Genomic DNA, 15,796 nt, shown 5'->3' on the forward strand with positions numbered 1-15,796 from the left:
TCACACTGGTTCTTTTTTATGTGCAAAGCATGCAAACCATTCTCCTTTTCTCCATTTTTTTTTGCATGTCATTAGTCTCTTTATTTTTGCTTCTGGCAAAAATAACAGAGTTGACCAAAATGTCTTGCAAATATCATAATCACAATCTCTGTGGAAGTTGAAAAAAATGAAATGTGTTTCTTCTTTCTGTCGCTGAATGTTGTTTGTCTTTTTTTTTTTTTTTTTAAAGTGTTTGCTGAAGACACAATGTTTTGGATTATGCCCTGGACATAAAGCTTATTTTCCTTTCACATTCTCTTAAATGAATAAAAAATACTGTAATGAACCAAAAACGACACAAAACCAAAACGCCACCCAGGCGGCTCTCTCAGCAGTGAATTCTCCTGGAACATGGTTAAAGCCTACTGGATGGGGAATGCTTAACTGTTTCCCTTACAGAGTGTTATTCTGAACACCTGTCCCAGAAGAAAAAGACTTAAAGAGGGTCACCCTATTAATATGTATTGAGCAGTAAAGGGCCAATTTTAATATTTCAAACAACTCCTGTGAATAGAAGATCCCTGTAGTGCATCTCCCTGTTTGCACTACAATCCTCTTTTAAAATGATGTTCTTGGCTATCCAATCGCCCCAGGCGAGAGGAACAACAAGAGGAAGAAAAAATGCAGAAAAAGTACGGAGAGAAAATGGTGGGAATTTGTTTTATTCAACTTCACCTGTCGCTCAAGCAACTCGCCCATAGGAAGACTCCACACTTTATATGAATTACCTAGTGTGGTCTCTTCCCACCACTTCAACGCACTATTTTAGCACCTGTTTTGCAAACCACCAACTGCGTTTACAAGTAGAGGCATAATCGGTAGGAGAATGACCTTTTGCAGCACATACTGTAATCTAGTTCATCAAATACCTGTCAGCCAACTGTCCAGAAAGCAAGAAAATCGAGGTGGGGAGTGGTGGAAATTTATCCCTCTTTCCCTGCTAAATTGACAATCTGGTCATTTCTCCTCCTCCTTTCCCTCCTTCCTTCCCATCCGCGTCCCCAAACTGTTACTAGGGAAACTCGAAAAAGGAATCGGAAACACTAGGAAAACAAAAGTTTAGACCCCATAACCATGATCCCTTTACCATGCAGAAAGCAACGCACACGCCCAACCTCGGTCGCCGCTATCAGCCAGAGCAAGTAAGATGTTAATTGCAGCCTCGCTGAGAAAAACTAGGATTGTTCCACCCGGGAACGCGAGCAGTTCGGAGGCCGAGACCTGCCCCCTCCGCGGCGGGCAATCCATCCCTCCGAATCCCGGTGCGGAAATGAGAGCTGCGACAGGTCGGCGCTGAAAGAAAGAGAAAGACGATCAAGTGCGGCATTTACTCCCCAGCCCCGGGAGTCGCCTTCCCGTCCTCCGCAACCCCCCTGGCCTGGCCTCCCCGGGAGTTTCTCTGACGGCCGGTCGCCGCCGGCAGCGGCGCTGGGAACTGAGGAGACACAGACCTCCCAGGCGCAGAAAGCACCGCTCCCGGGATGTGCTGGGCTCGGAGCAGCCGTGACGTGCAGGCGCACCGCGGCCCGGACTGGAGCCCCTCCCCCCGCCCTCCCGCTCCGCTCCCTCCGCTCCTCGCCAGGGCCCAGGCGGAGCTCAGCGAGGCGCCGCAGCCGCGCTGCGCTCGCGGACCCCAGGCGGCCGCCGGGCGCACCGCGCTGCATGCGCGCGCCCACGAGCACGCGGGGCCCGGCGCGCGCCTCGGGGCCGCGCGCCCCCTCCCTCGCGCGCCCGGGTAGAGTGAGCGCCGCGCGCCGCGCGCACACCCGAGACAGAGCTTTACTATCTCGCTCCCTCCCGCGCCTCCCTCCTCGCCCGGCGTTCAAACAGCTTTCCGACATCACCAGTCGCGGATTTTTTTCCCCTCTCCTTAGTCGCCGTCAGTCCATCAGTACCTGCGGTGGGGGGGAGGCGGGAGGAGGAGGCGGGAGGAGAGCGGAAAGAGGAGAAAGCATGAGCTCCAGCCTTCCGAGGCGACCACGAACACTCCCGTAATAAACCCACCGCCCCCAACAAATCTGCCTTAGCAGCCGCCGCCGCTTCTCGTCTCAGCGCTTTCTCGGCTTCTTGGCTGACCGGTTTACTGGGGGGTAGATTTGGAAAAGCAAATCCTCGCTCTTAAGCCACTTGCATGTTTTTTTTTTTTTTTGATTCCTTAGTGTCTGTCTTCGGGGGGCTCACCCCGCCCCCGCCTGGGTTGGAGGTTGGATTCACTTGGCTACGGCTTAGGCTCCGGGGTCCTGGGGGCTTTTTTCTCCCACCCCTCCACTCTTTGATTCTTACCCCCCGCCCCACATCTTTTGCTTCTCTTATGAGTGCGTTAGAAAAAAATCAATCCTGATTTTTGAAGCTCAGCCGGGGAAAATGGGCAACGGTGCTTGGGACCGAAGGGGAGTCTCTCCGTCACTGTTGCTGGGACGCGTGCCTGTGCTGGTGTCTTAGAGCAAGAGCCTCCCTGAGCTTTCGGAGTGGAAGGTAAGGACGGGGGTCCGGGGGTCACCTTCCCTCTGCCGGGGGCGCCACCGAGGAGCTTTCCGCCGGGTGTTTGCGGAGGGAAGACCTGCAAAGGCCAGGCTGTTGCTGGTGGATGGAGAGGCTGCGAGCAAACCCGACTGCCTGCATTTACTTAAACGCCGCAGTTGAAAAGTTGGGGAAGTCTGGTTTTCCAGAGATGTGCTGGGTCGGAAGGAATCGGCAGGGAGACCTACAAAACCTGACAGTTGTGTGTGATTGGGGTAATTTGATGGGGGGAAATTTCAGGTTAAAAGGAAGTTAAGATAAGGGGAGGCCGTGGGTCTTTCATTGGGGAAAAAAAATTCAGTGGAGTGATGGCGCCGTCTATGTTCGACTGAAAAGTGTCATCCAGAGAATCAGTTTTGAGGAGAGCTAAACTAAACGCCGCTTTGCCTCTCAGCAGGAAACAAGCAAATAAATAAATAAATGCCACATCCTTGAAACCTCGGGGGCCGGGCCCTTCGACACCCGCACCCTCGTCTTCCTTTCTTAAAGGGAGAAATACAGTTGTTTGAAGTGGCCCTGCAGGCGGGGGCTGGCGAGGGCTGGGGGTGGTGGCAGCGACAGTTCAGTGATTCATTTGTGATTAGTTCGAATTAAAGGAGACTCCGTACACCAAGGCTGAATGATTAAAATAAAGAGCATTACGTTGAGGGAGCTTTCTTGAGCCGGCTTGAAAGCGAAATCAGAGCCATTTCCTCACTCTTTCTAATCCTTGATGAGCACAGCAATGCAGACTTGCACCGTCAAATAGATGGAAGCAAAAGTACCGGATTTCATTAGGAAAAGAAATAGACCCCTTTTTGAGTTGGCGATTATAAAATGAAGCCCCCTTTCATGGATGGAATTCCTAATTTAGACACTTATTGTCACACTGGCTCTCAACGCCTACACTCTATCCTGAAGAACACTGCGCAGACCTGCATTGCCTGCAAAGTGCTACAGCAAAAAAAAAAAAAAAAGAGAGAAAAAAAAAAGGAAAATTCCTTCCAGAATTTCCTATAACTTTCCCTATTTTTTAACCTTTACATGCTCATTGGCTTCATTTTCTCAAGAAGAAAATACATTATTCATTGAACTGTATGTTTGAATTAGGAAAACACTGTTTTGATAGTCCCCGCAATTCTGATGTTATTTTAAACTGCTGCTATATGGAGATTTTAGAGTTGGGGTTGTTTTTGCTTATATCAAAACTTAGAATTTGTATTATGAACTGGGGAATGCAGATCTGTCTTCAGGGACTTAAGTCACTGGATTTTGTGTGCATGCGTTGGTGTGTGTTATGCAACGGGAAGGAAGAGGGTTTCTATCCTTTGGTTCAGAGAGGACCCAGGCAAAGACATGAAAACTCTTAATTACCTATATGTCTGTGTGTCTGTCTCTGTTTACAGAACAGTGGAAGAGACTGCAGCCTAAAGACTTTTAAAATTAACTTGGCATCACTTAGCCCAAAGGCTAAGCAAAAAAAAAAAAAAAAAAAAGCAGTGCCATTTATTCTAAGAAATAACTTCTTAAAGGTTACAGCTGAAAAATATTCAAGTTACTTTTGGATGACAACTTACAGAGGTAAATATAACCAAGGATTACTGTATTATGCAAGGCCAGGTTAAAAAAATAGAGAAAAAAAGGAGCTTTGAAGCTGTTGTTGGAGAGGGAACAATTCAATAATTGAAATCGGCTAGGAAAGACAAAGCTAATATCTTTTATGTACCATGTGTAAATCTTAAATACCAGTAGATAACTCTAGATAAAATAGCCCTATTAAAAAAAAAATAAAGCTGAAACCAACTCAGTTACTGTGGTTCTGGGATTTTTCACGGACATCGCCTTTGGATACAGATATTAATATAGTGGTCTACTTTATATATCCCAAGAGGGCATGTCACATTGAAATGACTGCCTTCTCAATGATAATGTCCAAAAGCAGGTCTTCCCTATGTATCTGCCCTTTCTTGGATGATGGTTTACAAATTCTGTTAATCCACAAGAATACCTGTATTTTTGCACAGGAATTTCCCATCAGTTCACCCAGTGGCCCCTGCGAAGACGATTTGGGTGATGATGTTTCAGCTGCAACAAATTATCATTTGTGCTTTTAAAATTGAGGCTATCATGGATCATAATTGCTTTTCACATTTAAAAGAAAAAAAAATAATATGCCGATAGCTGTTCTCCGATTATCAGATTAGATTTTGTGTGGTGTTGTTTACTGCAGGCAGAGGGCTGAGGGGGGAGAAAAGGTTTGTATAGGTTGCTTAAAAATATCTCAAAAATTAACATTTAGGCTGTTAAATTAAAAAAAACAAAAATTTCCTCTTCTTTCAATAGAATCACCACGCACTTGAAGGAAATCTTGGTAGATAAATTAAGAGCATTCCTATTAATAATCTATTGAATATTATTCTTAAATTGAATGTAGGGAATTTGGCCACTGTGAATGACCACGTGAGGGCGCTGTTCACACAGCAACAGATAATTTTCGTGCGTTATAAAATAAAAATTACCTGCCCTTCTTTTAAAAAGGGTTTTTTACTGAAATCTTGAAAACAGCTGGCTGTGATATTGAAAGGAGTTTCTTTTTTTCGATGCGCGTAGACTCCTACTTGCATTTTTCTTTCATTGCCATCTTTACAGGCCAAATGACATAGGATGAAGGCTGTTCGTAACCTGCTGATTTATATATTTTCCACCTATCTCCTGGTTATGTTTGGATTTAATGCTGCCCAAGACTTCTGGTGTTCAACTTTGGTGAAAGGAGTCATTTATGGATCGTATTCTGTAAGTGAAATGTTTCCCAAAAACTTTACAAACTGCACTTGGACGCTGGAAAATCCAGATCCAACCAAATATAGCATTTACCTGAAATTTTCCAAAAAGGACCTTAGCTGCTCTAACTTTTCCCTCTTGGCTTATCAGTTTGATCATTTTTCCCATGAAAAAATCAAGGATCTTTTAAGAAAGAATCATTCTATAATGCAACTCTGCGAATCCAAGAATGCTTTCGTTTTTCTACAGTATGATAAAAATTTTATTCAAATACGTCGGGTCTTTCCAACCGATTTCCCAGGATTACAGAAAAAAGGGGAAGAAGATCAGAAATCCTTTTTTGAGTTTTTGGTATTGAACAAGGTGAGCCCAAGCCAGTTTGGTTGCCACGTATTATGCACTTGGTTGGAGAGCTGCTTGAAATCAGAAAATGGGAGAACAGAGACCTGCGGGATCATGTATACAAAATGCACCTGCCCTCAGCACTTGGGAGAGTGGGGAATCGACGACCAGTCGCTGGTTTTGTTAAATAACGTGGTGTTACCCCTGAATGAGCAGACCGAGGGCTGCCTGACCCAAGAGCTGCAGACCACCCAGGTCTGCAATCTTACCAGGGAGGCCAAGCGACCGCCCAAGGAAGGTAAGTGCCGGCCGAGAGGGGGAGCTGGGCGGGGAGTGGTGCTGGGGGATGGAGTTAAAACGTGCTGTGTCACACACCGGCCCAACCCTTGCCCCTTTCTTCTGTCACCTTTGGATTGATTTGACTTGTGATCTTCTTAAAGCTAGTTTTACGTTTCAAGATTTGAGAGATGGGGCGGGGAGGATGGGATAGCGCTCAGCAACCTGACGCCCGGTGTGAGTGGCATGTTCAGGGGAAATGAGATGCTAAAACGTGGAGCCAGTTTGCGCTGGAGGTCGGTGAGGAGGGATGGGTGGGGGGCGTTTTATTAGGCTGCAGCCCCTCTGGGAGACGGACACACACACACACACACATACACACACACACACACACACACACACACACACACACCCACCCCGTGAATGGATCTGTAGACTTCTCCCTTCGCCTCCGGCCCACCCTCCCATCCGTGACCCCTTTCCAGGTTGGAACTTGGGGCTTCCTGACCGAAAGGTGACACAAACTCAGTGGCAAGTCTGTGTGGACCAAATGACTTGGCGACACAGGAGGGCGAGGGTGCCCCTCCTCCCCAGGCCTGGGAAGGAGCCCACGTGCCGGGTCTTTCGTCCAGGGAAGCCCACTGGGGGTGCAGACTCGGGTCTCCGGGCAGTGAAGTCACGTGGCAGGGGGAGGGGGCGGAATTAACACAGGCGGGTCCTGCAAGACCTGGCATCCCATTCGCGGGTACCCACGAGGAACGGGAGCTCCTCAGAGCCAAGCTAGATGCAAAAACAGTGCAACAGGAAGGAGAGATGCAGAGGAAGTAGAGAAAGTATAGGAGTGATTTACAGCTTTCACCCAGACGCTGGAGGAGGGGAGCTGCCCCGGGATCTGAGACAGTGGATTATGTTTAATAAGGCAAAAAAGCTGACACATTTTGAGAGAAAATGACTTTCCGGTTTGGAAGGTTAGGGCATGCGTTTCCATTCGTTTGAGGGCACTGCTGGTACGTAGTCGCTTCTGCTCCCCAGCCCTGCACCCAGAGAGTGTGTTGAATTTTTATGCAGGAAGTGTTTTCCGATCGCCACAAAGATCCCTGTCTGTGGAAAGGCACAGCCAAGCTCCAGTCCCTCTTTCCTCCCCTCTCCCAACAGAAGTTGTCTTTGTGGCCAATATAAAATTGACACGTTGTTGGAGAATTTTCTTTAAGGGTAGCCAAGGTTTTGTAAGGGGCGGGGGGGTGGGGAAAGAGAGAGAAAAGGGCTTAACCAGCGAAAAGCGGTGATTTTTCTTCTGAAAGCATTTTGGGGGATGGGAGTTACGGAAGAGCCATGGCACAAGGGGCAAAGAAGCCTTAGAAAATAAATGCAGACTAATGGCACTGGGAAAGGGGTGAAAAACCTTTAAGATTTCTACAGGTCAGTGTCTCCCTAACAGCTGTGACTGAAGAAAGCAAAGTGGTTTTAAATTACAGGAGTTCCTTTCTCCAGTATAAAGCCCAAAGAAGCCCTTGCAACTGCAAGGATGGTATTTAACACCATTTAAAACCAATTAATGTCCCCTAGAATGAGAAGCTACAGTACGCCAGGAAAGCGTGATGTTACAAGCTGGCTAATAAGACAATTAACACCAGAAACTAGTTTTTGCGCGTTTATTGCTGTTCAAATAAAATTGAGAAAATCTGTATCTTCAGTAGTTAACATTTTATCATCAAATTGACTGCAGTTGACAGTGGAAAGAGAATCCAGGTGTACAACCCTTTTTTGTGAATGGTGACAAGTGACAAAAAACAAAGTCGTGTGCACGCTAAGCATGATTTTCAGAGATTTTGCTGGTCATGATCATGAGATGTGGGTTAGGACAATGCTGGAATTTATAGAATTTGGACTAGATGGCCATTCATTTTAGTATACGACGAAGAATAAGAGTGATTTTAGACATTAGATGTTTAAATCATGGGGGAGAACGTACATTTCTTTTGGCTAATTAGCTGGCGAAATGAGAACGAAATACCTCCACAGACCATTCAAAGATTGTATTAAAATTGTTAGCACGTTAATAGAACTGACAAGGAAAATTTATGTAATGGGGAAGAATATATGCTGTATCAGTAAAATTGCACAGCCTATAGTCTCTGTATTCTAAATTTGTGCTCTTGAATTGTTTAGGTGTTCTGAGTCAGAAAGGTAACGATAAGTAATTCCTGATGACATAATTGTAGCTGATGCATTTATAAGTAAGACTTATAAAATATGTGTATAGCACTCTTTACCTCATTCAAAGAAGACCTTTTAGGCTAAGCTGCATTGTAGGAAAGGACTGTGAAAATCTGCAGATGCGAAACAGTCAAATTTATGCAAAGTACATTAAATCTTAAATAGTTGATATAAATGATATGTAAAATCTTATGAAAGAATTATTTAATACTATTTCAAGTACACTACCACGTAATGATATTCACAGGGCTTGAGGGCTATATGTAATAATTACACATAGTTGTGCTACTCATATCTAATTTTATTCCAAAATGTCTTCACTTTATTTGGTTAACATGTAATCCCAACTTCTAAAATGGGGTTTTAAAAATTCCACTTATATTTTACAGTACTTTATGATTTCTATTTTCTATGAAAAATAAACCATCCTGTAAATCATCAGGGGAATATATACAAAATTATTCTCCATGGTTTTTGACTCCCATTTTATTCACTGTAATAAGTACTGACTCAGAAGCCTAGAGTAGAAATATTTTGATGCTTATTATATCATAGAGGTGGCACAAATTTGACAGATTGGTCTTTACACTCAGTAAATGCAGCTTCAGAATTTTTTTATGTGATGCTGTTAGTGATGGCAAAGGTATACTAAATACTGAATATTTTGGAATATGTGTCCACTGGAATTATCATATTTAGTTAGTATTTGAGGAAACTATGGGCTCCCAGCAATGGGATATTGATAGGATTTCTACTAAGATATTTGTTAATAATACATTCATGTACTTAAGAATTTCATAGCCAGAAAATAATAAGACGACTGTCACTGTTTGAAGTGACAACACCAACAATGACAAATTTTATCTTGAATACATTATAAAAGTAAATTACTGAATGATGCTTCATTAAAGTGTGAGATTTTAGTGTATTTCAGTATCTTCCTATTTAAGATTGTATTTGACATATTTGAGGGTGCCATGTGATTATAGTAACTTTGTTGTCATTTCCCAATTTTTACGTGAAGTTTTGAAAACCAAGTAAATCAACAAAATGAAGCCTTTTAAAAATAATGTGGTCTTATTTCAGGCAGTTGTTTTAAAAAAGCTGTCTACATACAGTGTATATAACCATTTTTAAAAGAAAAGTCCAATAACGTTGCTATTTACCTGGTTTTCAGATATGAGTATGGGGCAAGACTGACATTGATTCATGAGGTCTTTAATATGTTTTATAGGACTCTTACCAAAGATGATTCTGGACTATATAGCTAAAATATAAAAGGTGATGTATGATCTTATTTCTTAGTACTTCACTTGAAATAAGTAATTTAAACAGTTTGGAGAGAAAAATTCCACACCAGCATATCTAAATCACATAATAAGCCTTAATGGAACCTTTGTTTCCTGCTTACATCAATGGAGCTACTTATGTGAAGGGAGATTGGGATCCCTGTATAGATTCCAGGAAATCTGAACACACACACTTATTTGTCTTTTCATTCTGCCTCTGCTAATCCTTGATAATCAACCGCCCAAGGGAAGTCTCGTCATGTGCCTGTGTAAAATCTAGCCTGTGTTTGTGTGTGCATTTGCATGTCTAGAGCAATTTGTGTGTTTCATTTTAAGTGTTTTCATTTATTTCTGCCTTTGCTGTTTTTGTCCTCAGTACTGCTTCAGCCACCTTTCCCCTTCCTCTTTACCCTCCTTTGATCGTACTTCCTTTGTAAATGCAGTGATCCCACACTCTTTATCAGAATGTAGAAAGATCCACTGAGTATGTTGTATGTGACAGTTTGCCCTGCCCCTTGCCTGGACCCACAGCCCTTTGAACATACTGTACTTCTGTTCTAGCACATATTTCCATTTCTTTTTCCATCTTCCCCTACTAGTCTTGCAAGTTCTTCAAGTGTACAGACTTGGCCTTCCAGTAGTCTAGCACAGTCTAAACAGACCTTTAATAAATTTTGGTTGAAACGAATGTTAAATGAACAAAACAAAACAAAACAACTCAATAGGAAAGATAGCAATAAATTGAGACGGCTACCATTTATAGCATTTCCAGTTCCATTAATGTATTATTTATATAATACCTTATCTCAAGGTATTGTTTAATAACATTTTTAAAAGAACAAGAAGAATGGAGTCATTGAGAAATAGTCTTAATCACCTATGTGTTTATTTTAATAGATTAGATTAATGATAAATAAAACTTTCTATACACAGCTGTCTGCAAAAACAGGGGTAAGAAAATTTGCCAAATTTCTATCTGTTTAATTGCCTTCATTTCCATCGACATTTCTTTCTTCTGGCTCTAGCATTACTTCTCCAGAAATGACATTTCCCAAATCTTTTCTTCCACAGTTTAAAGAGAAACGTGTGCAAACTCTTTCCGAGAAAGAGGAAGAATACTTGCAGGTCAAGTTCAGTGCTTCTGTTACCTACTCCTTTTACTTATGTTGTAATCTATACATATAGTAATAGTATAATATTACTAAAATTGTAGGCCTGGCCAAGTAAGATGCCCTAATTTTTACTTTTGCTATTGTAGAATTTTGTCAAACAGTTTAGGAAGTGACTCAGATATATAGTATTAATGAAAATTCCATCATATGGCAACATTCTTTTCCTAGACAGTAAATTAAAATGGTAACAAGAAAATGTTTGTGTATGCATGTGTGTCAGGCAGGTTTTGTTACTGAGTCCAGGCTCGCTCTGCTTGCCGCATGACAGGGCAATAAATCGGAGACGAGGTGTTGAGACAAGGAATATGACTTTATTCGGAAAGTCGACAGACCAAGAAGATGGCAGACTAAAGTCTCAAAATAACCACCTTATTGGGGTTTGGATGCCAGTTTCTTTTATAGCATAGAGAGGGGGAGGAAATGAGGAAGTAAAGTAAAAAGGCCATAAGTCTTGCAAATATCCCCTGGAACGGCCAGCCTTGAGGAGGGGAGGTGTTAATTTCTTCTTTCTTGCAGCCATCCACAGGTGGACAGGGTCAGGATGCTTCCCTGAACAAAGGCACTTTGGTTTAACATTCAGGCAGAGGGGCAGGGTTCCCCGAGGCAGGCCATTATGTATAGATGGTGTCCTTTTAGAGAACAAAAGCAGCAAAGGAAAGCAAAGGTTAAAGTAAAAGAAACAGATCCAACATGGAGTCAGATTTGGTTCTTCCCTGTTACAGTTTTAGTGGTGGCTGTAGATAAATGTGCCGTAGATTGGTTTTCTTCAAAATTGAGATGGGAATTTTACTTTACTTAGAATCTAGCTTCATGCATTCCTATACTTCATTTCCTAATAGAAGTGATTTTATTGTTAAACGGAATACTTTTATAGAATATAGGTTTCTTTAGAGTCACTTTGATAATATTTCCTGTAAAAGTCATCTGGCCCTTGGATCGAAAATCAATGTTTGTTCAAAAATCAGCCTTTCTTACTTTTTCAAAATACCGTGAGCTGGGGTTAAAGATTCTGAACAGAGAGAGCCATTTTTAAACCTGTGTGTCCAGCTCAGAACTGTGTTCTGCTGTGTCAACTACTTCCCTTCTTGGGTTGCTAGTAATGCTTATTCCTCAGGGTACAAAAGAACAGGATATGACATTATGTAGTAATAAAAACAAAAAAACGAATAAAATTAATGGCTTGGATTATTTCAGTTCCTGTCAGCCCTGTGGAAATGTCTTACTAATTCAATTAACTAATACAGATCAGAGAGGTGTGTTCAGGTTTTCTAACTGTGGTCACTTCATTGAAATGAAAGGTGTATTTTGGTGTAAGATGCACTTGGGCCCTGAGAGTGACTCAGCTACCTCGTAGCATCTTTGACAAGGGACTGTGCTTACTGAGCTTGACTCAGCAATCTATACTGTAGTGGCGTGTTGTATTAAATGAGATTGCACATGAAAGACACTTAGTCAAATGCTCAAGTTATATTAGGCCCTCGATTCAGTTTTTGAAACCTCTTTTTTTATTATCTATTAGCTACAAATGATGGAGGATTGATAATATAATGAAGTAGGTTGCCATTTAATTTTTTGAACTCTTTTAGGAATTTAGGGCATTTAACAAAGGGTCATTAAACATCTTGAAGTTATGTCTGTTTTGTATTATATAAAGAAAAGGTCCCGGGCTTCCCTGGTGGCGCAGTGGTTGAGAGTCCGCCTGCCGATGTGGGGGACACGGGTTTGTGCCCCGGTCTGGGAAGATACCACATGCCGCGGAGCGGCTGGGCCCGTGAGCTATGGCCGCTGAGCCTGTGCGTCCGGAGCCTGTTGCTCCGCGACGGGAGAGGCCACAACAGTGAGAGGCTGTGCGTCCGGAGCCTGTTGCTCTGCGACGGGAGAGGCCACAACAGTGAGAGGCCCGCATACCGCAAAAAAAAAAAAAAAAAAAAAAAAAGAAAAGGTACCATTTCAATACCTTTGTGCTGATGGTGGCATGACTAATACATCAAATAGACCAAGCTAGTGCTGCGAGACATCCCAGGGCTAGGAAGCTGTCCTTTGGGTATCATTGCTGATCCTTTGTAAAGTCTGTAAAATTTAAATGTAAATTAAACAGTTTCCAAGTATTTTACTCTGCTGCATTATGCAAAGTTAAGTTCATGTTTTGAGATCTGTTTTATAAAGGAATTATCTTGAAACATTAAGTCTATATTAAATCATTTGGAAAAAAGTAGAACTTTTTTTGGCTTTTTTTTTTCACTGAATTATGATCAGTTGTTATAGGCCAATGAGCCCTAAGAGTCCCCCAAATGCTTCCATATTCAGGTATTGAAAAGAAGATTTAAAAATCTTGTTACTACTCATTTGCAGCTTCTGATATTTTCTTAAAGCAGAATTACAGAATGCCATCTATAAGACTCCATAAAATGCTAACTGTTCTATGTTCAATTAAATGCTAAATGCTCTATGTTCAATTATCTTTCAACTGTCATTCAGGAATTTTGCTCACATGCAGAGAATGACCAGCTACATATCTGATAAAGGTTAATAATTATTAACCTTTATAATAATAAAGTAATATATTATATTATTATTTATTATATTATTTATTATTATAAATATATTTATAATATATTATAAATAGAAAAGTAATATATTTATATTTTTTAATTATAGATATATTTAATAAATAATAAGTAATATATTTCTAATTTGCAAAGAAAGTGCAATTAAGTAACAAATGCATAGTAAATACATTAGTATTTACTAATGTATTTGAGAGCTATTTCTCTCAAAACTAATTCCCTGAATAGGTGTCTTTTCTGAAATCCGACATGTTTGCTGATGTGCATTTTCGCATTTTCCTCACAACCAACCCCTTACGACAGCGGTCCCCAACCTTGTTGGCACCAGGGACAGGTTTCGTGGCAGACAGTCTTTCCACGGTCGGGGCTGGGGAAGGTATGGTTCAGGCAGTAATGCAAGCGATGGGGTTCGCTCGCTGGCCTGCCACTCACCTCCTGCTGTGCGGCCCACTAACTAATAGGCCTCTGACCTGCACCGGTCCTCGGCCCGGGCGTTGGGGACCCCTGCCTTATGACACATTCCTTATGATTGGAACATGTTGTAAAATACGAAGGCCAAATGGTTACTCTTTGGTTTCTGCCATGTTAAGTGAACTAATTTAGCTGCTAACCTAATCTTGGCTATTATAGTCTCAAATTATTTGTTCTAGATAACAAGTTTCTTTGGAGACAGAGTTGTTTGGGAAAACTGAGCAAATGGGTGCATGGATAAGACATTGGAACACTGATGGAACCAGATTACAATGTTGAGAATGCAATTTACACACACTTAGACATAATCCAAAGCATTAAAACAGTTGTGGAATCAACAAGAGAAAGTTACCTTGGTGAATTACTTTTTAGCAATAAATATGTTAAGGTGATCAAAATGTCACAGAAATATTTGCTCGGGTAGTTCATCTTGGGTGAATGGTTTAGAGTATTTATTTCATGACATTTCTACTGGTGTTCCTCCATTTTAAAATAATGTTTAAACATTTGATACAATTTAAAAATTTATTTAAAAATTAAGTTCTGTGCTTGCATATATAAATAAGGATAATTTGTTCTCTAATAAACTATTTTTAAAGAGAAGCTTCATCTACATATCGCTCTTAAGAAAATAAAGACGTAAAGTGGTTTAGCAAAACGTTTTACAAATTAAAAGAATATAATGAAACCTGCCGTCAAGAAAGTGCTTTCCAGTATACAAAGGTCTGTGGCACAAATTGTTTTACTTAGGCAGTAACTGTGTGAGACACCTGTTATCAACATGGGCTACTTATACCCTGAAGACCGACCATGGCTTTCCTTTCTTTAAAAATTTTAATACAAATTGGTTCAAATGAAAAACTACAGAATTTCAAAGCTGTGAGTTTTCTCACTGTTTCTGGAACACTTGACTCTGAATCACAAATTCTCAGATTCATAAGGGGCTTTAGGCATTAGCTTAGTCCAAATCTTACCTAATTAAAGGAATCCCAATCTACAGATGTATCATGGGAACATTATTTCAGCTGAACATAAGTGTTCTTGGAGTTGATATTTAATGCCATTTCTATAATGTAAAAGAGACACAGTCATTTAGGATGGTGGGATAGTTCTAATTATTTTTAAAAAATTACCTGGTATCCAGCCAAGACAATAATCAGAGTATACTTTGCTAGACTACTGAATACAGACTAGTCTGTACAAATCAGAGCTTTCATTCATTAGATTTTTTTTTGTCCTATATTATTTAAACAAATGTGATGCAGGTCTCAAAAAACGACTGATTTTCAGTCTAAGCTCATTAAATTTAAAGAGAAATGTGTTTCAAGTGCAGAGTCTGTCCAGATTTAGGAAAATGATTTATCAAGGTCTGTCTTGGATTTTCATTTCATTATTTCTCTAGGGCAATCTGTGTTTTAAAGAAATAACAGGTCACATTTTTTAGTTATCCCATGGTGCACTGAGAAATACTGCTGTAGTTTGGAGCAGTGAGGTCAGGGTCCCCTCCCTGTACTGAAGGTCACGGCTCCTGTGGGGTGGCCTTCCCCTGGGCTCTCTGGAGACCCCTCTCTCCTCTCACTCCTGAGGCCTGCCTGCCCCCTGATTCTCACCCCAGGACTGTACTCTTGTCTCCTTGGTTTCTCTAGCCTCTATCCATGCCTTGTGCTCTTTTCAAATTACTGAACTTGAGGACACTGTCTATTTCTTACTAGGATCCTGACTGGTACAGGGGTGTATGATTTTGGTGGTGAGGTGATTTCTAATTACTTTGGGATTGGTCTGAAATCAGCATTTTAAGTTTTGATCTTTTGATCTTTCCTTTTATGTGCTAAAGGTCTTATGTAATGATTAGCCCTTTTGGAGATTGGCATATGGGCCAGCCCTATTAAATAAATAAATACATAATAATTTAAAGAATTGAGTTAATGAAAGTGAAAACCAGTCAGTCATTTTTTAAAGCTCAGTTGATGTGGTATTTTTTATACTTGGTCCTAACTCAGGATCAATATGTGTTCATCTTTGTAACTCCATTGAGTTTAGGCCCTCCTCCAAGAGTTCTTCTATATTTACCTGTTGGTTCGTTGATTACTTAGCTTGTTTTAAAATCACATAACATGTATACATTCGTATACATCTTCCATAC

General features: G+C 41.3%; 1 protein-coding gene across 2 annotated transcripts in view; it reads left to right on the top strand.

The window, feature by feature from the left end:
• Nucleotides 1-1,788: 1,788 nt before the first annotated feature.
• ADGRB3 (adhesion G protein-coupled receptor B3) overlaps nt 1,789-15,796 on the top strand; it is an 802,271-nt gene continuing 788,263 nt past the window's right edge. The window contains exons 1-3 of one of the 2 annotated variants that reach the window (XM_029224183.1): nt 1,789-2,514; nt 3,945-4,119; nt 5,188-5,959. In XM_029224183.1, coding sequence (XP_029080016.1) covers nt 5,203-5,959 — 757 coding nt within the window. In that variant the 5' untranslated portion in view covers nt 1,789-2,514; nt 3,945-4,119; nt 5,188-5,202. The remainder of the gene's footprint in view (nt 2,515-3,944; nt 4,120-5,187; nt 5,960-15,796) is intronic. The other variant, XM_029224184.1, reaches the window with a different exon arrangement.

This window comes from Monodon monoceros, unplaced genomic scaffold (assembly GCF_005190385.1).
Source record: "Monodon monoceros isolate NGI ecotype Baffin Bay Population unplaced genomic scaffold, NGI_Narwhal_1 Super_Scaffold_15, whole genome shotgun sequence".
NCBI classification, from domain to species: Eukaryota; Metazoa; Chordata; class Mammalia; order Artiodactyla; family Monodontidae; genus Monodon; species Monodon monoceros.